The sequence below is a fragment of the Ixodes scapularis genome, unplaced genomic scaffold (assembly GCF_016920785.2).
Source record: "Ixodes scapularis isolate PalLabHiFi unplaced genomic scaffold, ASM1692078v2 PGA_scaffold5__190_contigs__length_132052651, whole genome shotgun sequence".
In the NCBI taxonomy this organism is placed as follows: Eukaryota; Metazoa; Arthropoda; class Arachnida; order Ixodida; family Ixodidae; genus Ixodes; species Ixodes scapularis.
Window position 1 is genome coordinate 96,570,221 of NW_024609880.1, and position 22,919 is coordinate 96,593,139.

General features: G+C 44.6%; 1 protein-coding gene across 1 annotated transcript; it reads left to right on the forward strand.

Annotated features, from left to right (window-relative positions):
• Positions 1-6,996: 6,996 nt before the first annotated feature.
• LOC121837924 (acyl-CoA synthetase 7-like) lies at positions 6,997-21,755 on the forward strand. The gene is made up of 6 exons (XM_042293807.1): positions 6,997-7,068; positions 12,111-12,166; positions 12,611-12,762; positions 18,287-18,488; positions 18,584-18,687; positions 19,278-21,755. The coding sequence occupies exons 3-6, from the start codon at positions 12,640-12,642 to the stop codon at positions 19,515-19,517; spliced, it is 669 nt and encodes a 222-aa protein (XP_042149741.1). The 5' UTR covers positions 6,997-7,068; positions 12,111-12,166; positions 12,611-12,639; the 3' UTR covers positions 19,518-21,755.
• Positions 21,756-22,919: the final 1,164 nt, after the last annotated feature.

The following is a 22,919-nucleotide window of genomic DNA, read 5'->3' on the forward strand; positions in this document are numbered from 1 at the left end:
TGGTCTCTCGCGCGCAGACCACGTGCATAAAAAGCGAGGTCATAGTCAAACAACCAACATGTTTTTTTTTTTCTTTTTTTGATACGGGAATTAGTTGAGCTAGGTTTGTACATTTTATTTTTTCTTCGCAAAAAAAACAAAAAACAACGCAGCTCTTCCCAACAGCGTTCGAAGACCGTCAACTCGCCTGGATGCATAAACAAATTAGGAATGATGCTTCAGTGCGGACGGTAGCATGCGCCACCAAGTGCGCGAAAGCTCTAATGGGTGTTGGGACCGAGGAGTTCCCGAGGCAGCCTCAGGCAGGACCAGGCGAAGACAGGGATCGAAAACTGACTCCAGGCAGGAACATCAGCAGGTGACGGGAGGGTATCTCCCGATTAACTCTCTTTAATTACATATATACAGAAGTTACTACATCGTCGGAGAGCACCGAATGGACAGCGAATAGGTCCTTATATAATAACATCGGTGTTCTGGAGCTGCCGTGCCATTGGTTGGTTCGTGCCGCATTCCAAAGTTGGCCTCGACGTCAGCCTCCTCCTCTCGGCCCCGAAGTTCGGTCGTTGTTCTCCGAATTGAGGGCGGCTAGGAGGGTCTCGCGTACGGTAGACTCAACAGACTGTCCATCTGTTCAGGGTCGGATCCTGTCTGGCGTTCTCGTAGAGTGCAGACACCTCCGTGGAATGCAGACGCCGTAGACAGAACACACCGACGGCAACGTTCTCGGGGAAGGCATACGCAAGGCAGGCGCCGTAGACAAAGCACACCGACGGGAACGTCGGTTCTGATGCCCTTGAGCCGAGGCCCAAGAGAAACGCTTCTCCGGTTTCGGTCGAACGTGCGAAAAGGGTTCGGATCGCACGCCAACCGTCTCGACGTTCGCTTGGTCGTCGTCCGCACCGGAATGCAAGGTCGATCGCAACATGGGATAGACTTGGCTTGGCTAGAGGGCGCGACGCTTTCACAGTTCCCATAATGCCCCGGAGTGCAGTAGTGGCGCTGGCGTTTCACGAAAGGTCAATCGGCGACGCAGCTACTAGGTCGCTGGCGCTTTTGAAAAGGTTCTTATAGTTTCAGTTTTAGTATATCGTCCCTTTTAAAATATAATATAAATGAACGCATAATATTGTAAAATCGATAGGTCACGGATGAAAATTTTGACTAAGGAATACCCAGCGTAAGAAATGAAATACTAATTATTGCCGATATTGCATTCTACTCCTCCTTGTTAGAACAAATCAACATGGCACTTTTTAGTGACACAAAATTTAGATAATTTTAGTGCTTAGATCATAAACAAAAGTCGAACAGAAAATATTTGGTTTTAAAATATTTTTCCAGCTTGAAAAACTCGCCTTTATTTTAATTAGTTTTATTACTTAAGAACTCTCATAACTGAGAAAATTCAACTGATTTTCTGTGAGACCGGAGCCAATAACATGCGTCACCAGAAATATAAAAATAAGAGATACAACTGTGTTTTGCTACCGAACAAACTTTTTCTGGCAACACTTTTTTAAGTGATTAGGATAATATATTCTTTCGGAAAGACAATTTCAAGGCGCTCTAAAGTGCTGGATTTTGGCTTCTGCGGAGGAACTGTGATGGCGTGAAATTCGGGCGTGTTCCAGAAGTAGCATCTGGAAAAGAAAAAAAAAAAAGAAACTGCGGAAAACTTGTTTGGATTTAATGGAACGTGGGGGGCTGTTTACCAGTATGAACTTTCCTCGAAAAAGCCTCCCATTAAAGTGTCACACAGACGATAGTGTAGCAATGCGACTGTAGCCGATCATGCATGGCACACATTTTTGGTAATTTTATCTGCTAAGTGACATTCATGACCTGGTTAGAAGAAATTGAAACAGATGAGAAGTTTCTGTCAAGTGTTGTCCGCGCCTGCATTGTCGTCGTCCTCCGTGGAGCCTGACACCTGCCTCAGCCGCACCACTTCAAATATACAGAGAGACGCAGAGGGAGAGAAAAAAGTATAAGAGCGCGAGATGACGTCAGAGTGCCGATCTCTGATTGGATGAATAGTGGATAGACGCCGAGGCTATAGGGTGACCACATGTCTGTCTGTCTCAAGGTGTGGACATCCCTTGTTGCACCTTGTGGGCCAGCGCGTGGCGCGCTGGAACACGCAAGGCCGATTCTCACATGCAGCGAGGGGGGATCGGTGGCCGAGTGGTCTAGCGCACACCAGCTCGGAGCACGTGGAGCGAAAGCTCGCGCTGCAGAACCCAGGGATCCTGGGTTCGAGCCCCGCCCCTGCCCGTTTCCATCTGGATGAGCATCGTACCGGCGTGCGGTCGTTCATCACTACTGCGTGATGCACGTTAAAGACCCCAGGCTAGCGGCTGTACCGCACTGGCTAAATTTCTCATCTACAGCTGGGAGACTCATCGCCCCTGTGAGGCAGACCAAGTTCTAGGCTGTATAAACACACACACAACCCAATTTTTTTTTTCACATGCAGCGAAGCACTGATGTAGCGCTGCTCCCGTGTCGTCAGCTACTTACCGTCTGCCGTGAGCAGCAGTTCTGACGGTGCGATACAAAACTGGTGAACGTTTCCGTCAGCACGCGCTTAGCGCGAGGTCAGCGCTATGCTTGTAGCGCTCCGCTGCATGTGTGAACAGGCCTTCAGTGCTTGATGTATGCGGTAAAATGTAGTCTGAGCAGTAGCCGTGGCTACGCGCTAGAGCTGTGTTGTACCTGACTATACTCTGTTTCGCCTTATGATGTACCGCAGGAAAGGCTACAAGCGCTAGCTCCTTGCTCTAGGGCACATCTGGGCGGTACAAGCTCTCGTGCATTAAGGGAAGCTGCCAACGCTATGAGCTCGCGCTTCTAGCCTTCGCTGCGGTACAACATAAGGTGAAATGGAGTATACGCGCGCTTCAAAAGACACAAACAAACGATTGGGCAGAGAAATGGCTGAAACGTCTCCGCTCGAGGAAGAGCGCCTGTGTATGAAAGCTGCCTAGCCAAGGCTAGGTGCCTTTTTCTCTGCCCGCTGTCTCCCTCCGATAAGAGCGATCGAGAGAGTCGTCTGCTCCTCGGGCAGCTTGTCACGTTCCAACGCCGGATTCTGGCGTGAGAACGCGTTCGGACATCATAGACGCGTTCAGACTGCATCTACGCACAAAACCTTCGAATAAGGACTCGGCACATTTGGTGTTCCCGCGCGTTACCATCTCCTTTCCCTCCGTTTGAGTTCGTATTACGCGTACCAATAACCGAAACATTTATGAGCCGATCAGTTTCCCTGCATGGAAGCAGGCATTTCCAACAGCTACGTTTCATCGTGTTTTCTCACTACCGCCCTACAAAAATTCGTCATTCCCAGCTCCATTTTCATGCATGTGTTCATCGAAAGTCTCTAACCATTGAACGTCGTTCTGCTTGGATTTTCCGATCCAAAAATGCACCTCCCACTTCGAGAACCTTTGCAACCCCCCTTCCCCTCGCTTCCGCCCCCCCCCCCCCCTTTCCTTCATTTCGACGCAGCTGGTCGTGGTACACGAGAAGACTCATATTGGCTACATGTACATAAATGCGACCATAGAGGGTCAAATCTGCATTTTGTGATTATGACTGAATACGAATGAAAAAAAGAGGAGGATTTCGTGCGCGCGATTGGTCCTTCTCTATTCAATGCGCTTCGGTCGCATGCATGCCTACCCATAGTTTGGGTTCCGTGTTTTCGGATACATCCGAAAAACTCCGAAAAACACCCGCCGGTAAAATTTTGGTCAATTCAAATTTATCCAAAAAAATTCCGAATTTTGATGTGCCAACGCCCTTCCCCCAAATAACAAGATAAATAAAAAAGAGGACTGTTTTTTTACAATTAAGTTCGACCAGCGCACAGGTTAATGATCTTAGGAAAACGCCATCGCAGCTGTCTTTCAAATCTCGGACCATTGTCAAAAGAGGCCCTACCCCTTATCTCGTCAAGGTTCATTAACGACAACACGCCATTGTAGTTTTGGGGTTACTACAAAAGCCACTGTTTTGGTTTTCAGCTTAGGTTATACTATCTGTTCTTTAGAGGAAGAAGAGGTTCTGTTTTTGTGATTTTTAAAGACCATAGAGATTGCATAAAATGGCCAAGAGGGGCAGTTGAAACTTATCTACTACATCCTTCACTACTCCACAACGGGCTGCCACGGGGTAGGTTGATGGAGTCGGATGGGATGAATACGAGCTTCCCAGCGATTCTAGGAGTTTATTGTTTTTGAGGTTTCAACGTCTATTGAAGAAACACTCGTGTGCACCATTTGCCGTTGGACAAATAATACCTCGTTTCACCTTATGTACGACCGAAGGCAAACCTAGAAGCGCGAGTTCGAAACCTCCGTATGTTCATGCTTCGCTCGTGCGCGAGAGCGGTGCAGAAACGCAAAATAGGGCTGGTCTTGCTCTTTTAGCTTTGGCTTTGCTCGCAGATGAGGTACAACGAAGTATAGTATTGTCAATGGAAATGGCACGAATGACGAATGCCGCTGAAGATATATTAATTGATACAAGTGCGTTTTAAATTTTTATCTAGCATTCTAATTTAAACCCGGATAATATTTATTCAATTGCCTATGTTTAAAAGGAAACACTGCGAAACTATACTCTGTATTTCGGAGGATGGTGAATCGAACAAGAATAAACTCCGATAAACTTTTCGTTTTCGGCAAAAAATAAACTCGGAAACAAAACACTCCGAATTTGACTAAAAATACACTCCAAAAACACGGAATCCTGCCCATAGTCGACGTGTAGATAATGCGCCGGGGTGCATCGAATCTAGATTTGATGTCAATGACTTTGTATATGTGGAGGAGAGGGGGATATTCCTTTACAAAAAACTGTGGTGATTTTCTGTTGAAAGGCTCTTGAAACAAGTCATCAGAGGATTTAGAATGTCAACAGCATTTTATCTTACTTTCTCTAGATTTTCTGTTGACTTTGGTTTGAGTATTGGCCCATTTTTTAACAATGAAGTCAACAAATTTTCTGTCTCCTCCAAGATGCTTCTTCTTTAGCTTTTCAAAGGAAAAGCTACAGCTTATCAATTAAAAAACTACTTCCGTTTAAAAATAAAAAAAAGTTTTACACTTTAGTTACTGATTCAACAAAGTTTTCGAGCCTTACTAAGGTTTTCCACTCTGCTCTAAATTGGCTGCCGCAGAAGAACGTAAAAAAAGACACGATTTTGTTTGGAAATGGTGTCCATGTGGTATTCCAACACAAACACAACGAATCACTCAACACCTGAATCACAGCCCCGTCGACTGCTCCAGAGCCTGATATAGCCTACATTTTAAATGTAATCATTTGGCCGGGGACCACCTCAGGGCTTATTAAGGTCCCAAAAATCCGACCGCCCCCTTGGTAGTCTGTCAGCGCGAAAACAGTGTTTTGAACTTCGTGAGCTCTACCTCTTACTCCTGGTATGACTGATAATAATTCGGCGCAGTCTCTAAAACAAAATAAAAAAAAGGCTCATATAAAAAAAAAAAAGCCTTGCCTCATCCTACGATGGGCTAAAGGCCAAAGCCACGGGCTGCCAGGTCTAATCATGTTCAACGCTAAACTATGACATGCTTAGCATTGATTCGGGGTTAACAAATAATGCTCCGAACCCGAAAGAGCAGCATCTTCTTCTAGCTTCGACACTGCAATGTAAATTTGTTGAGTCACTCACTGCTATTCGATTCAAACCACTGTCCGCCCATCCCCATCAGTGATACGAGACGCGGGCACCGATACGTGCATCGAAGCGAAATGGCACACCATTTCTAAGTAGCTCGTGATTGGATCTGGCGGTCCGTAGCTTTTGTCTTTAGTCCATCGTAGGGTGAGACGAAGTATAGAAGAAATATCACTTCTCTTCGTAGCACCACTCAAGACTAAGCGAGGCAAGGCTGTTGCTCCACTTTAAAATAGTTTTTTTGCTTTTCTTGAATTGGCAGTCAAGTGTACACCCCACTAAGTTGGCTTGTTCCTTCGTTATAGCGTCAACTCCTCTTTATCTGCCTCGCGCCGTCGCCCTTTCCACCACCCGCCAAGCTCGGCTCGTGCCTGGCTCCGGTGGGTCGACTTCAGAATCACCCAAGAAGTGCCATCGGGTGTACAAGACGTCTCAGTGTTCAAAAGATCTGTAGGACATTAAGGTCCCCTGATACTCCTTTTACAAGTAACGACAACCAATAAAAATGACAAAGCACCCTCCGCTGGAAACAAATGGCGGCATGCAGTTCAAACCTCTGTGTGCGCCACCATTCGCTTCCTAAAACCTGCACCGTCACGCAGTCGGCGCTTCAAAGAATGTCGCACCTTGTAGGAAGCTCTTATCTAAGGACTTTATAGAACATCACAGACGCGGGATTTACGGCCAAGTGTAGGAAGCTCTTATCTAGGGACTTTGTAGAACATCACAGACGCGGAATTTGCGGCCAAGTGTAGGAAGCTCTTATCTAGGGACTTTGTAGAACATCACAGACGCGGAATTTGCGGCCAAGTGTAGGAAGCTCTTATCTAAGGACTTTATAGAACATCACAGACGCGGGATTTACGGCCAAGTGTAGGAAGCTCTTATCTAGGGACTTTGTAGAACATCACAGACGCGGAATTTGCGGCCAAGTGTAGGAAGCTCTTATCTAGGGACTTTATAGAATATCACAGACGCGGGATTTACGGCGAAGCGTAGGAAGCTCTTATCTAGGGACTTTATAGAACATCACAGACGCGGAATTTGCGGCCAAGTGTAGGAAGCTCTTATCTAGAGACTTTATAGAACATCACAGACGCGGGATCTGCGGCCAAGTGTAGGAAGCTCTTATCTTCCCACTAAATTGGCTTGTTCCCCTTCGTTATAGCGTCAACTCATCTTCATCTGCCTCGTGCCGTCGCCCTTTCCCCCACCCGTCAAGCTCGGCTCGTGCCTGGCTTCGGTTGGTCGACTTCATAATCACCGAAGAAGTGCTCAAAGGGACTGCCGTCCATCCCAGACGCGGCATTTACTGCAAGGTGAACACCCCACTAGGTTCGCTTGTTCCTTCGTTATAGGTGAGTGAACAGAACTTGTATCTCCTTTTTGCTTCGGAATATTCTCCGAGTTTTTGTGGCCGCGATTCCCAGCAAAAACTGTGTGAATCTGCAGACTCTTTGTACCGTCATGGGGGTTGATTTGGGCACATACAGAGTTTGTGTTGGATGTTTTGTTCCGCGAGAATGAAACCGTTCCTTTGCTTCGCATCGTCGTGTTTTGAACACCAAATCACTGAGTCCCAGCGCGAAAATCCTCCTTTTGTCATTATGCATTGCGCAACGTTTTCTTTGCGCGTGAGATGTTGAGGCTAATCGGGACCTGATAAGATGGATCAGGTCCTGGCGTCCCTTCAGGGTGTCATTGCTTCGAACGAAAAGAACCAAAGAAAAAGTACAGCTACACTAGCGGTCATTAACGCAGGAATTGCAGACATATCACGGCGTGTGTCGCATCTTGAAGAATCTCTTCGCGAGGTTACTCACTTGAAAGAAGTGAAATCTCTGAATCTGGCGGTTTCTAATCTTAAAACAGAGATGAAGGCATAACCACCAGGCAGTACAAAATGGAAGATGTAATTAGTGTCGTTGACGACTTAAACAATTGTCTTCGTAGAAATTACCTAATAGTCAAAGGCCTACCTGAACAAGAACGGGAAACTTGGAACGACACAGAGAAAAACGTTCACGCGTTCGTTTTAACCCATCTAAACATTACCTCCGGTGAAATTGAGCGCGCGCACCGGATTGGGCGGCCTAGGGCTGGGACAAATAGGCCCAGAGTTATAAAGTCTCTGAGTTACAAAAGCAAGTGCGAGGTCTTAAGCAATGCTTCCAGGTTGAAACACCTGATATCCCCTAAACTCTGAATTGAAGAGGGTTTTTCGCCCAGTGTGCAGCCTGCCCGCAAAAAGCTTCGTGCCTATGCGAAAGAAACCCGAGGTACAAATAGATTCCGACTATCATACGATAAGCTTACATTGAACGACGTTGTTTGCTCTTACGACGCAAACAGTGATCAGGTTATCTCTGTTTCGCGAGGCAATACGATAGACCACCGCCCATGACCTCAATATAAATATAATACGCACTCTTGCCCCACTAAGCAGATTGGCCCGCTCTCTTTTCTGGTAGCCAACTTTCGCAGTCTATTGCAGAAGGAAGATGAGTTGATGGCTTGCATTGACTCTTGTTCTGCTGACGTCGTTTTGGAGACGAAAACCTGGCTTCCTTCGAATATTGCGAATTCAAAGCTGTCTATTGCTAACTCGTTTACTATTTATCGGAAAGATCGAACTGGTACCAAAGGAGGAGGAGTTGTGGCAGCTGTCAGAAACACCATTCCATCCTCTTTGCTTTCCTTTCATAGCTCGCTCGAAATTTTATAGATTACCGTTATACTCTCTTTCAGACATGTTTAATTACAGGCCCCCCAGCTCCTCAGTCGAATTTATTGAAATATAACTACAGTTATCGACGAAGCTCATTCGAAATTCCCTCCCAGCCCTCTCATATTAGCTGACGATTTTAACTACCCAGGTATTGATTGGGCTGCTCGCAGAGTGTCCGATGAATGCCGCCCAAAAAATGAGTGCAGGAAATTGTTGGAAATGGCCGACTACTTTAATATGCAGCACGCCTACACGTGAAGATGCAGTTTTGTATTTCATTTTCACCACCCATCCGGATCCTGCATCGGTACGCGTCATCGACAAATAAGTGATCATTGTGTTATCTACTGAGATTTCGCCTTGACTGTAAACAAACGGGACCAAGATAGCAAAGCAATTTTTGATTATAGGAGAGTTGATGATAAGACTTTGTATTCTGTATTAAGTGATTCTTCTAGTACATTCCTAAGTGGGTTCGCTGAACGGTCTCTAAATGACAATAGGATTCTCTTTCGGGATATGTTACTGGAGGCTCTGGTTATATGTGTACCAACTATAAAAATCACCGCTAGCCCGGACAAACCGTGGTTTACGACGAGAGTTAAGCTCTACCTACAAAAAAGAAACGCTTGTACAGTCGTGCCGTGCTTTCGCACAGTCAGCACAATAAGACCATTTATCATGCTCAATCAGTGTTTCGCAAAAACGAAATAAAAATTGCCAAGCAACTTTTTTTAGAGGACGATGTCTCAAAGATGCTTCGATCTGACCCATAAACATATTGGAAAGTGAGAAATCTAAAACCAACTCAAGTATTACATTGTATTATTTGCGACGACGGATAAATACAAACTTCCCATCAATTAGCTGTTGGTTTGAATGCCATTTTTAGCAGTTTTTTTGCTGAGGAGAACGTGTTTCCACATCCTACTGCTATTTCCTCACTTCTTGAAAATATAATGAACGATATTGTAATTTCTATTTAAGGAGTTGAGTGTGCCATTCATCGGTTGGAAACTAACTCTAGCCCAGGTCCCGACGGAATATCTACTGAGCTTTTAAAATTAACCAAACACGTATCTACGACATGTACTAACACACATGTCGTAGTTAGCAAATGAGTCTCCTCCGCTATGCCTTTGAAGTCCGGCGTCCCTCAGAGCTCTCTCCTCGGTCCGGTATTGTTTCTTTTATATATGAATGACCTTCACTCTAACATTCAATCTACCATACTTCTCTTCGCTAAAGATTGCGTCATTTATCAAGTCCTTCTAACCCCTTTGACTTTCGGTACTCCAGCGGGACCGAGACATAGTCCAGCAATGGTGCAGCACATGGTTAATGCAAATAAACACAAACAGAACTAAAGCTGTCACTTTTACAACGAAATTGGAAATCATTCATCACGTGTACATGATTGGAGGCCACTGCATTGAAAGCGTTACGTCTATTAAATACCTCAGCGTTCACCTAACAGCTAACTTATCATGGAACCTACATGTTAAACACATAACGCGCAAAGCACCTAGAACTTTTGGTTTTCTTAAACGCTCTTCATTTGAGGCTAACAAAGAAACAAAACTCCTCGCCTATACAACCCTCGTCAGGTACAGTTGAAATATGCATCCATCATATGGCATCCTCATCAGCTTTACTTAACCAACCACATTAAGGCACTTCAAAATAAAGCTGCAAGATTTATAACCCGCGATTTCTTCCGTACTTCCACTGTATCTTACATAAAACACAACCTTAACCTAACCCAACTGCAGTACAGAAGATGTATTGCTAGCATGTAATTTTCCACGGGCTCTATCATGGCTCATCTCTCCTTAGGACCTCATTCATTCAGAATGCTCATTGTATTTCGTCTCGTGTAGACCATCGCTCTAAAGTATCGCCCATTTTTGCCCGCACTAACTTGTTCAAGAATTCCCCTCTGGTTCTTGCCACGTCCGAAGGGAAAGCCTGCCAAAAGAAATCGCGTTAATCACTTCACCTCATATGTTCATTAGTTATTTAAGTAATATGTATAAAACTAAATAGTGTTGCTTTGTGTTATGTTTTCATCCAGTGTTCTTGTTATTTATGTTGTTTATTGCTCGTTTAAGACTGTTTATGCCGACTATGAAATCGTTTTTTTTTCACTTCACCCAATTGTATCAAACTTTGCACCATCGTCCCCCCCCTTCCCCCCCCCCCCCCCCCCCCCCCCCTATGTAATGCCCCTCGGGGACTTTGGGGTAAATAAATAAATAAATTGACTAGTTTTATAGGGTCAATATACTACAGTCACTTGCAAAGTGAGAACCGCAGGGCGTGTCTTTCCAACGCCTGCCTTCCACCGTGCTTTGACTGCGCGCGCACTCGAGGTGCACGAGACGCAGAAGCGTTGTCAAGAGTAGAAGGCTCGCGCTGGCGGCGGGACAACTGAAGCTCATACCGTTATCACCTTGGCAGAGACTATTGAATAGCTTAGTGCCTTTCGACATCTAGTCCAGATGTTGAATAGAAAGTAAACATAAAGTCTAGCTTTTTGATTGAGGCTGGCTGGATACAGCAAACTCAACAATTTCAACACAAATTAGACAGATCGTCTGCAGTTTCCTGGTGACACTGTCAACAGGAAGTTAGCAGAAAAATAATCAACGTAAAGTTCACAGAAAGTCAAGAGCTTTTTTTTTTTTTGGTTCAGGCTGAAGGAAATCATCAGAAACTTTTCAACACAAAATGATCACACTTTTTGTTGAACACGTCAACAGGAAGTCAAGGTCAAAAGAAAGTGATCAGAGTCAACACGATTTCAATAAAAAGTCAAAAATCAGTTTTATAGGGGTTGGACGCGTGTGATTGCGTCCCCCTCATTTCGATAGGTTTCGGTACCACATATGTAAATTTATCCGTGGGCTACGTGTAGATGGATGAGACCGTAACGCGTCCAATCAAGATTTGACGAGAATTGTCGAGTAGAAGTGAAAGAAAGAGGAGGATTGAATGCCTGTGATTGGGTCCCTTTTGATTTTATACACTTCTATTGCATCCATGTAAACGTTGCCAGTGTTACCATCAAATAGAAGCACGCGTTGTGCTTTCTTTTCAGCACCTTATCCCCTATGTAGTGAGCTGACCCGGTCTAAAGGTTATTCGCGCGGACCCCGCCTAGTAAGAAATGTAAAGTTGAAAAACTTTCAGGCTTGTTTCTTCTCGTTCTTTTTTCTTTTTTTTTTTTAAGAAGAGTATCTGTAGTACTAATTACTGCTGTGTTAAAAAAGAAAAAACGAAAATTGGCCGAACGAAGAGGACAAAAAGCGGTTTTTGACCTCGCTATTCAGCGGACACTTCCCGTAAATTACTCTGGCAAGTGTGATTCACGGGCAATTTCCCCCAGCGTAAACGTTTGTGACTGTACCTTTTTTATGTTTTCAGCAACGCGTTCGGAGTAAATAAGCAGATGTGATTGATGGCGTTATTTATGGAAGACTTTCCCGGACGGTTAGTGTTCAATTCTACCGCTCAATATGCGCGGAACGTACTTGATGTAGGTGCACAACGCACGTGCGTCAAGCTGCAACTCGCACATCTGGAATTGCGGAGACTCATACAGGTGTGCTTTGTTCCTCTTGTGTACGAAAAATGTAGTGTTGTTGTAATTAGTGGTGCGTTTCCCACTAGGTTGCGGGAAGCGTTGTAAGAAGGACCAAGCCTTCTCTGAGAGTTCATTCCTAAAGGTCAGTAAAACGTGTATTTTGTTAAAAAAAATCTAAACCACACTCTCCGAGAAATTTAGAGCGTCTACTTTCCCGCAAAGAACTTGACAGAGCCATGTTTAGATCTAAAAATACAAATAAAATTGCGTTGTGATACTGAGCATCATCTTCCACCATGCGCAGTGCCACGGCGCAAACTGTTTTTTTAAGGTCTTAACTTGTATATATTCTGTCTCTTCATTCGACGAACTTCCTTTGTGGTACAATGGATGTACCACATTTTTGCGTGCACTTCCCATTTTTAAATGTAAATTATTTTTGGGCACACATATGTATAATCTCATAGATAAAGTCTCGCATTTGCCTTATTAAAACCCGTAATCAAAACTTTTGCATCATTCACGATTTTTTTTTTATCGTTGTTTTGAAGACACGACTCCTCATGCCTTCCTTTTGCATTTTCAGGAAAAGAAACCAAACAAACACCGCTAAGCATGGCAGCTCGAATTGTGAACAAAGTGATACACTCACCTTTTCCGGATTTTGACGTTGGAAACAACTGTGCTTCTGAGCTGATAAAGCAACGCTTGAGTGAACTGTCTAACGAAGTCATTATTGTAAGTATCACTCCTATCTATTCATGTCTGCGTTATTATAAAGCCATTGTATAACTAAGAGGGCACAAACGTATCGAACCACTGAATGATGAGAATATAGACTCTAAGAAAATAAAATGTCTATATAGTCCTCCCCAAAGGGCGGAACGCTCTTGAAACCCATTTTCCTTCAGAAAGGGACACATTTTTGTCTTTGAAGGCAAGAGAGCAAAGTTCATCCGTCGTATGCATCTCATTATGGCGGCCCCGAATCGAGCGAATCGAGCTCCGTAAGACTTAACGAAGACGTTACGTCTATTGTCCCGGCGAGAGCAACTGCAAATAAAAGCGCAACACGAGCTTTCCGCGAACTGTATTTATTGGCGAAGACAGCCTTCCACGCAGGAAAAGAAACTTGCGTTTCGAAAGCAGTCACTCAATCTTTTCATCGTCAGCAATGCGATGTATACTCAGTCACCTCATGCATTTTACGTCTTACCTTTGCTATTCCTCCGGCCACAATTTCTTCTTCAGCGCCGTGCGTCACGGAGGAGTGGTAAACCCTTCGCGAAACCAAACGCCGCTGTCAAAAGAGCAAATTCTAAGCAGCCTCTTAACTCATTGTCGCACGGCAACCAGCAAATATTGCGAAGCGTGAAAGATAGTTAAATCGCTCGCCGCCAAATGGCAGGGTCAAGCAGAGTAATTGCAAGAAGCAATTCTAGATGGTGCTAGGTACCGCCCATTTCATGACAACAGCTTGCGCTGCCGCCTTCTGTTCGAGGCGCGAGCGGGTGCTCTACGAACTTTGGTATACCGGGAGCGGTTTGACCCTAAGCTGGTTTCCACGATGTGGCGCGCGTGCAGAGAAGTACCTGAGACAGTTGAACACCTAGTGCTATTTTGTGAGTGCCTGCAGCGAACCCCACCGGTAGATCGCCGGCTTCACTCAGAGTCGACGCTAGCATGTGCACTGGGTTTTAATGCGACGGCTGACTCAGATAGCTTTTATACGGGCCGAGCAGACGAGCCTTCACAAGACAGGCATGCCATTTCTACCATGCATTGCGTGCGAAGGACAAAAGCGCGACTGGAACACTAGTGGAACAAAAATTAGAACAAAAAATAATAGTTTTTTTTTTTCGGCTAGGGCACAAAGACTCTTCGAGCTGGCCCATTATAAAGGGAAAAGCCGCATCATCATCATCATAATCAGCATCATCATCTTCATGGGCTACAAAAATATTTATATTTTTCATGCCACCATTGCACTTAAGGAACCTTTATCACACTCTGATTACATTCATTACGCCTGCCACAAGCATCGGCTAAACACATACAACGAGCACATACAGAGCACATACAAACATCGACGTGAATATACACTACCCCGCTTACCGATTCCGTGCTCTGCACTTCCACCATTTATGATAGTCGTTTTGAGGGTACGGACTTACTGGATCAGCACCTAAGCAATAAATATTATTCCTAGCATGTAGATTTTTTTTCTTAATAATGTCACGCCTCCACAGCTATTTTGAACAGCTCAGGGGATTAATCTCTTTGTAAAATTGGACGCTTATATTCATATTCATAATATTTATTTAGTCATTTATGGGAGCCAGGCAGTCGCAAAAGGCCAATGGCCCATACCAGAGGGTTTGTGACTCCTTGTTCTAAAGCTAAGCTACAAAGCACAAAGCACAACACAATACATACACGCATGCAGGCGAATATGAAAGGAAAAGATGAAACATAATGAGTACAGGCACTGCGAAAAATAACAACAATGAAAAATAAAATAAATGGGGGGGGGGGGGGGGGTGTAAGATACCGCGGAGAAAACGCACAGCAACCTTGCAAAGCTCCTTGGGATTTATGCCAGTTCCTAAGGCAGTAGTGTCATCTTGTTCGGCAGCGTGCGCCACAGTTCAACAGCTCTAATCAGGAAATACTGCTTCATGGATTACTGTTCTGGCAAATAAAGCCTGGAGCCCTCCAACCCGGGTAAGTCTTCGTCGTAAAAAAGTGGAGGGGGACAGTGGTCAGGGCGGGTTATGATGGCGAGTAGCCGAAGCGACGCTATTTTCCGTCAGAGGGTTAAAGTATCCCAACCTACAGCCTTTAAGAGCTGGGCCGTCCGAAGGACGTTGTATCAGGAAACCCAACTGAATGCAGCAAAGAAAAAACGCAGGCACCCGGCAGCAAAACCTGCCTGTCTTGGACGCGGTTTCGCGGTTTTCCTAACGTCGTCAACGTCGTAATGTTGCTCCGCGATCCGGATACGACCATCTTAGCCTAGTATATGTACCGCTGCTGATACTGCTCCCAAACTTCGCGGCTTCTAGCGGCTTCGTTTGCTCGTTTGACAAAATTAGCGGTAAAAACTGGATGTCTTGTGTGCACGTGCCTGTGTGTGTGTGTGTGGGGGGGGGGGGGGGGGGGGGGGCAGAATTACAGGCAGCTTTCGCTGCCGCTGAAACTCAATGAATTCAACAACGCTTATTAAACAACGCGCGTCGTGCTAGAAACGTGAAACCGAAAGAAGGTGAAGTGGGAGGACGGAACTTTCCTCCCGCCTGTCTGGAGAAAAAGAGAAACGTCTCGATCGTCCCTTCTTCTCGTGTCCGCTTGGGGGCACGTCAGTAGAAGGGAAGAAAACGCGCCGTTGCAACTTTTTTCCTCCTTTTTTTCCTAGAGTGCATGAAGCAAAGCTGCTTGACCTCCTCAGGAAAGTGTTTGATGAATATGCTATTAACATCTTCGGTGAAATGTGCCTACTGTGTCAGGGTTCAGTACTACCTAGCCAATACGATATTTTCGAGCTGCGACCTACGTCGCATCGATTACATGTAGCCGGACTTGGAACTAATTCGTTACAAGTAATCGGATCACTTGTCATTGAATACGTTTTTGTAATTAAGTAATTCATCCGGTACTTTTTTTTTAAATGCAATTTGTAATGCAAGCCCATTACTTGCTGAGTATAGGAATTACTGAAATTACTCGTGACAATGCTTCCGTCCCAGAAGAAGGGCGATGCAATGACCTTCGCGCTTCTAGCACAGTAACACAAGACGGGGGTTCGTTAACGAAGAGAGTGCTTGCGAGGGAAAGGAAAATCAATCAGGGAAAGCACGACAGCCCAACCAGAGCCCGTTTCTGGTCTCCTTCGTCCGGTCAGCCTAAGGACCTGAGGTCAGCCAGGTTGGGAGGATTCGACTCTCTACATGGAGGCAACAGGCTTTGGCTTCTTGGAAAACGAACGGACTGCTTCGAGCGCACAAAAGGGCAGAAAACTAATGGCCCATAAATCGGTGGCGTGTGGTTTGTGAGGAGTGAAACCGTGGACACCGTGACCATGGCACATATGTCCGCTTTCTTCATCCCGCCTCCCCCCCCCCCCCCCCCCTGCACCTTATTCACCAAAAAACAATAAGCGTTTTTTTTTTTGTCGTTGTTACACGGAACTGCTTTTTGCTTGTGGAGGTTTCTGTACACACGCCTGTCCCGCAATCACTGAAAGAGGTCTAATGTGACCTCGCCCCTGCTCATCCTTGACAGCGCTGGGAAATCTAAATACTGGCTGGACCATCCAGCTATGTGGCTTCTGTCTGTTGACTTCGCACTAGCGGATGCGTAAGTCACAAACATGAGGGGTGTGATGGCAACAGTTCATTGGAACAGAAAACATGTACTATCAACACTGCTGTCAGTTACAACAGTAGCATTCACCAGAAGGCAATAAGCTGGCTGGGGAGCACAACCAAAACGGCTAGGGACTTCGAAGCTGAGATCATATTCTCGAATATAAGAATGCTGGGGTTCTCGTCAGCGCATTGTGGCTGCGGAAAATCAGACCGACATTTTTGGGAAAGGGAAAAGAGCACGAGGTTTCTGAGAATAAACAGGGGCCGACTTGGACACTGGAGTTGAGACAGCGTAAGGCGGCTGTAAACGGGCGTTAGACATGGACACCTGCTGTTCACTGACAATTGTGTTTTTTATGTGATTTCGCAACGGCAAGGTTATTTCAGCTGAAAGATTGTGCATTCATATTTTGTATAAAGTTTTGGTTCGGATATGTTTGGTGATCAAGAAAGAAAACCAAGTGAGTCATTCGGTCGGATACCAACCTTCTTCAACTAGGAGTCTTTGAAATGTCCCCAAACTCAAGTACCGCATCTTGGTCTCACAGCCAGTCAGTCTTAGTGAGTAAACCAGCCCCTATTTAGGCACCATGCAGCAACCATACGAAATCCACATATTCCAGAATATCGTGTTTTGAAGTTCCCCGATCCCAAACTCGTATTAATTCGAATGGTGTGTTGCATGCACCGCCCAAGTGCATTCATCGCATGTTCATGGGCCATAGTTCTGTCCTGGTTTAATAGCGCAAGACTCGTCTATCTTGAACACCTGTTTAAGTCCTTTAAAACTTATAGATTCGTCCTCCTAGAAGTAATAACATGAAATAATAGGTAGATAGCACTGAATGTGTTTTATTTCTCTTTTACTTTTCATGAGGCCTAAAATTTTCCGCCTCAAGCACGTAGTAGATGTTGCATGTATTCTGCGTGCTTCTTCGGAGTAATGCATATGTAATCGAGAAAAGTAATGAAGAAAGTAATCAGTTACTCTTTTACGGTGACTGATTGGAAACGGTAATTCATTACATTTTGGGCTATGTAATTGCAATTGTATTTAATTACTTTTGTGGAGTAACGGGCGCAAGTCTGCATATTACACCCAAATTTAATGGGAACCTTATACAGCACTGGTTGTGCGAATACAACCCACTGTTTAGAGATTCATTCCTGAAATGACGGTGGCAACCACCTGCTTTGAGTTCCCTTGGTCGTGTCGGTAAATTAAAGGGAACAAGTAGCCTGACACGCCTTAGAACTTGGAGTAAAATGACGATAGGAAAGAAACTTAACTAGGGGTTAGGGGCACACTAAATACAAACCAAATAAATAATTGTATAGGCTACATTGCTAGTCATAACGACCGCTCTCAAATTATGCTGGAAATCGGCGTCCGGATAAACAATCGAATATTTTGTGCCTCAAGGAGATATCCAATTTCCGGTTTTACCCCTCAAGATTTTAAAACATAGCGGTGTCCCTGTAGAAGTATAAACGGAACGACTGGCAACTCGATCAGATACATAATCGCCCATTGCTGCTTCCCAAGCTTGGGCGTCACATTTCTGTTCAATTACTTTTAGCAAACCCCGCCCACCCCCCCCCCCCTCCCCCGCAAAGCGCGATCGAATTAGTATAGAATAGTATAGAATAGTATGGAATAGTATGGAATAGTAATAGTATTGTGAAGCTTCAAGACGACTACTCCTTATGTCAGGCTTTGGTGAGATACACCTTGCTGAAATATGTTTTGATGTGCTCACTTTTTCGTAAGGTTATCCCGCAAAAATGATGCAGCCTAAGTCGCAAAAATATTCTCCCTGTTGCTTTTTTTCGTGACCAGGTCGTTCGAAAGCTGTTGGTATCTCGAAGTAATTTTTGTTTCCCTTTTGTTCTAGGTTGACGCCAATCAATGCTTAACCGCATGTCAGATGTTGGCGAAAATACGCCGATACGCTGTGGGTTATGAACAACACGGTGTGAAACCGGGCTCCAGGGTGTGTGCACATATTGGCAACACAATTGAGAACGTAGCAGCAGCTTTAGGGGTTGTTTTCGCGGGCGGAACCCTAGTTATGGCAAAAACAACCTGTGTGTCAAGTAAGTACTCGCGATATGCCTTCATTAGATTAGAAAATGAAGAGCAGATATATTTTCGAAGTAACAGACAGTCTAATGTAAGATCCCTCTTATAGGGGAATTGCTGTATACGATTGAAGACAGCCACTGCACGTTCCTTATAATCGACGAACAGACCGCACCAAATGTCAAAGAGTTGATAATGCCACCAAGCCTCAAGGTGAGCAAATAAATTTTTTTATCAAACTGTGTAATTGCCTTGGTTTTTACACTATTATCTTCGTTTCATCTACAAAAGCTAAATGTCGTATTAATCCCCCCCCCCCCCAAAAAAAAAAAAAAAAAAAATCGGGCTCAGGGCTTTGAGTTGTTTCAGGAATAAGATTTTCTTTCCTTTCTGGCCTTCAGTTTGTTATAATAATAATAATAATAATAGTGTTTATTTCCACCATAAGATGACAAAGAAGTTGCAATGAATGTATTTTACTTGGAATTAAAAATGATAAGCATTGGTAACTTTGTTTAAGCCAAACGAACAATGAATGCTTTGTTTTGTATTGCGGCATTACGCGCTACCAGGCCCGGGAATGAATTCAAGAAAATAAATCCTTAGTATTATCATACATATCTATACTTCACCGATGTTAAGAAAACACAATCATGGCATTATCGTCAAAGAAACAGTTGATTGCCATTTCTTTAAGTTGAAACAATTCCGCCTCTATTGATTTCAGAAACACGTGCCCATCATTTTGTTCTACGGTATACGAAGTACAATAGCTAATAGTTCATTCTTGTTTTACTTTGTAGGAATTGTTTGCTGTGGGAAGCGTGCCCGGTTTCATTAACTCTCTCAAATTTCAAGAACTTTCCGATGCCTCATTTAAGCCCCACGTGCCCATTGACACGGAGCAAGAGGTTGTTGTGGTACTGTATACGTCAGGATCAACGGGCCTCCCAAAAGGTGTCGAAATATCGCACAGAGCGTATTGCGCCGCTTTTCTTGCATTCAGGTACAGTGATCCAAATGAAAAAAAGAGCAATGTTTAAGTTGTGTAATTTTTGTAGCATCTTTATTGGTACATTTCGGAGTTTGCCTTGTTCAAAGGGCTTCGCGCAATGGGAATATAGAACTTCCAGGATTCGTGCATTTTTCAGGCACGTCTTGCGACGAGTAGTACGTTCTGTCTCACGTGTCTCTAGCCGTTCACACCATGCCCTCTGAGCAAACCATGACACTGAGCAATCTCAGTATTCTCAGCAGCGTCTGCGACGATCTTGCCCTCGTCGTCCGTTAAAGTCTTGCCGTCGTCCCGGGAATAAAAATGGCCAACTCAAAATAGTTTGTTAGTCAGTGTCTAACACACCGCAGTCATATAAACAAAAAAAAATAATTACTCCGACAAAGCGAGTGATGGCGTGGACTACATTTACTCAATACGCAGGAAGGAAACAAGAAAACTGGAAGCGTTAATTAGCACTTCAAATGCTGACAAAGTCAGTCTGTGAGTTCATGCAAGTGAAAAGTCAGTGCTGTGATGGCGGTGCCAGCTGCGCATTCGCACCACTAGGAGAACTAGCACATATATGGTAATTTATCCATACATTGCGAGGATTGAATCGGATATTACATTGTTGGAATTAGACGCTTTGGCTAGGGGGTGCAAGCCGTCACCCGATTCAGATGGTTCAGCCGTATCCATCCATCCATCCATTCATGCATTCAAAACGAGTAAATCATATGCTCCGCTTGCGAGCAGAGTATCGGAACGGTCTCACTTTCTGAGTTCACCTATTGTGGGAGAAGCGAACATCGCTCTTGCAGGACACAGAACAGGCGCGAGATGAGGCGCACTTGTCCGTGCACGGAGTCTTGGGTAAGTTACTTTTAAAAAGCAATTAGTTACAGGTAGTTTGTCAAATATGTATTTAAGCTACAGTTACTTAAAGATCGAAGTAACGCGTTACTGTTACAGTTACTTTGTCATAGCTTCTTAGTTACGTTCAAGATAATTTGGTTCCTTTTTAATATTTAACAATGAAGACATTGATGATAACACAAATTGACTGCGATTTATATTTATTTCGAACTCGCAGAAAAATATAATTTCACTTTTTGAGATATATATTATTACCGTCGCACACTTCATTGAATCAAACTGTTTGCTGCTTCGATACAAGATGGACTAAATAATAAATTATTTAGTTAATGTTGTAAAGTAGCCAGCAATTGCTTTTCCAAGACCATTTCACTTTCCCCTTTCAATGCTGAACAGATCCCTTGCTAAAGATGCGTTCAACAGATGCGATGGACGGAATATTTAGGCGTAAAATCTTTCCTAATGGTAAGAAAGTTGTTCAGGCTGGAGAGTACTTTCTAGGCTTCAGTCTTCCATCGTTCCGTCTGCATGTCTGGCGGTGGAGTCCACAAATGAAAGTCGAAAGTCACCCCAAAATGCTTGCAAAGGTTGGAGGAAGAGGATCTCGCGGCAGCGTATACTCTTTTGCAGTGTTTTAATCGATCAGTGAAGTATCGCCACTATGTTCGACAAAGTCAAAGTGCAGTTCATAGCCGGGCAGCGGTAATACCTGCCTTCTGTCATTCATGACAACCTCTCATTTGAGCGGTAACGGTTAATTACTATCTAACTATTTTCCTTCTTTCTTGTGACGTTCTCTCTCTCTCTTCCTCCTTCTTTTAAGAGCTCTCTTATTCCCCTTTCTCAGCTGACAGGAAAAGTAGATACCGATGAGCAGACGTGTCCATTGCAGTATTAGCGAGGGGAACAGAAAGCTCAACCATTTGGAACTGAATAAAGGGGAAACGACCGTTAGTGTCGAACAAGGTAAAGAAGCGAGTAAAAAATACGAGACATCATCCTGGAACGAGTTCAGGTTTTCTTTAAAATTTCTTCTATGCAACGCGCAGAACAAAAGATTCGACCGTGAATCACGGGCTCACAGCCCCTGGAAATAGAAAAATCGACCAGTAGAAGCATCGTCTGTGAGCACCGGTCAGACAGTGTCTACTGGCGGCGACTCGCTTTTGCACAGAAAGAAATCGTCGCGACTGCTGCGGCACCGACGACAGGGGCTCTCGTTCGGTGTTAGTCAATTCACGGTTAGGTGTGGCAGAAGAGGACACACCTAACTGTCACGCTTGGCAGAAAAGGCGGGTGGTTCGATGAGGCCGAAAAGGGTAAATACGGGGCGAAAGAGAGCCACGCACAAAAATTTTGAAATAAAGCAAATGCTAAATGCGGTATTCTCCGCGACGAAGAAGGAAAAACAGAAGTAGAGGAAGGAAAAAAAATCTTTTATTGACGGAATGTAACGTCGACCCTCTGTGCCGGCACTTTGCTCGGTCGAAAAACGTTTCCAGTTCTTGTTGTATTTTGTCGCGTCTAATGTGGGCCCAACCTCCGCACACGGTCGGAGCAGCTGTAGTGTTCACAAAATAGGGCCATTTGTCCGCGAAAATTATCTGTATCGTTGTAGATACTTTTCGGTTACTTTTTCAAAAAATGTATTTAGGTTATCGTTACAGTTATGTCAAAGATATATATCAAGTTACAGTTAAAAGTTACAAAAAAAAGTAAAGAATTACAGTATCGCGATTCAAGTATCGCGATATTACCCAAGACTGCGTGCAGACGCCGTAAGTGTTCTCCCAGGTCCCTCGAAAGCGCTCACGCACTTCGTCGTCGGCTGTTGTGTCGTCTGCTTGTACACAGCTGCTTTTAAAACGGCGCTCGCGTTATATAGAAACAAAATGCAGCTACGCAGGACTAAGCGGCACGCATGATGTCCGAAGGCTCAATATGCTTCTTGCTCGTCAAACTTTAGTGCAAGGCCTAAAATTTCGCGAACGCGGGGCAAAAAGTATGTCCCATCCAAGCCCTGCACTCTGCAAGGCCGCTTCCCTGGAAGCGCGGTGGTCGAACATGGCGCATGCGACCCCTTCTCCGCCAATGAGGAGTTGACGGCGAAAGGAAAAGGGAGGCGATGTTCTCGCTAGCAATTTAGTTACTCTATATGGAGAGACTGAGCCGACTGAGCTACCAACCTTTCAAATATGGCGGCGTTCATGAATTGGTAGGTGCGAGTATCCCGTACTTACTTTATCCTCAATAATAACACGTCCTTTACTAAACAGGTTTAGTAAAGCTAGAGCAAGATCTAGTACGTTGTAGCGACAAAGGTACTCAGATTTTGTTTTTGCATGTCCTGGAACTTTCAAGAGTGTAATCAGGGGCAGCCCTACATCATCAAGGGCTGTGAGCAAACTTCGGCCGTGGAGCCCCCTCCTCCCCCTCCCCCTTTTATATACGCCCATATCTAATAGGCACGACATCATATTGTTAGTAAGCAAGTTTTGGACCAAGATGAGCGTTTTGTCTGACGTTAAACCCATACCAAGAACGAACGGCGATCGAGCATATTGCGTCGTGT

Bases quoted from the DNA above. Each gene is read 5' to 3' on its own strand.
- LOC121837924 (XM_042293807.1), top strand. From the start codon at position 12,640: ATGGCAGCTCGAATTGTGAACAAAGTGATACACTCACCTTTTCCGGAT. The intron at 18,489-18,583 runs GTAAGTACTCGC...TCCCTCTTATAG, and splicing joins AAAAACAACCTGTGTGTCAA to GGGAATTGCTGTATACGATT. The intron at 18,688-19,277 runs GTGAGCAAATAA...TTTACTTTGTAG, and splicing joins TAATGCCACCAAGCCTCAAG to GAATTGTTTGCTGTGGGAAG.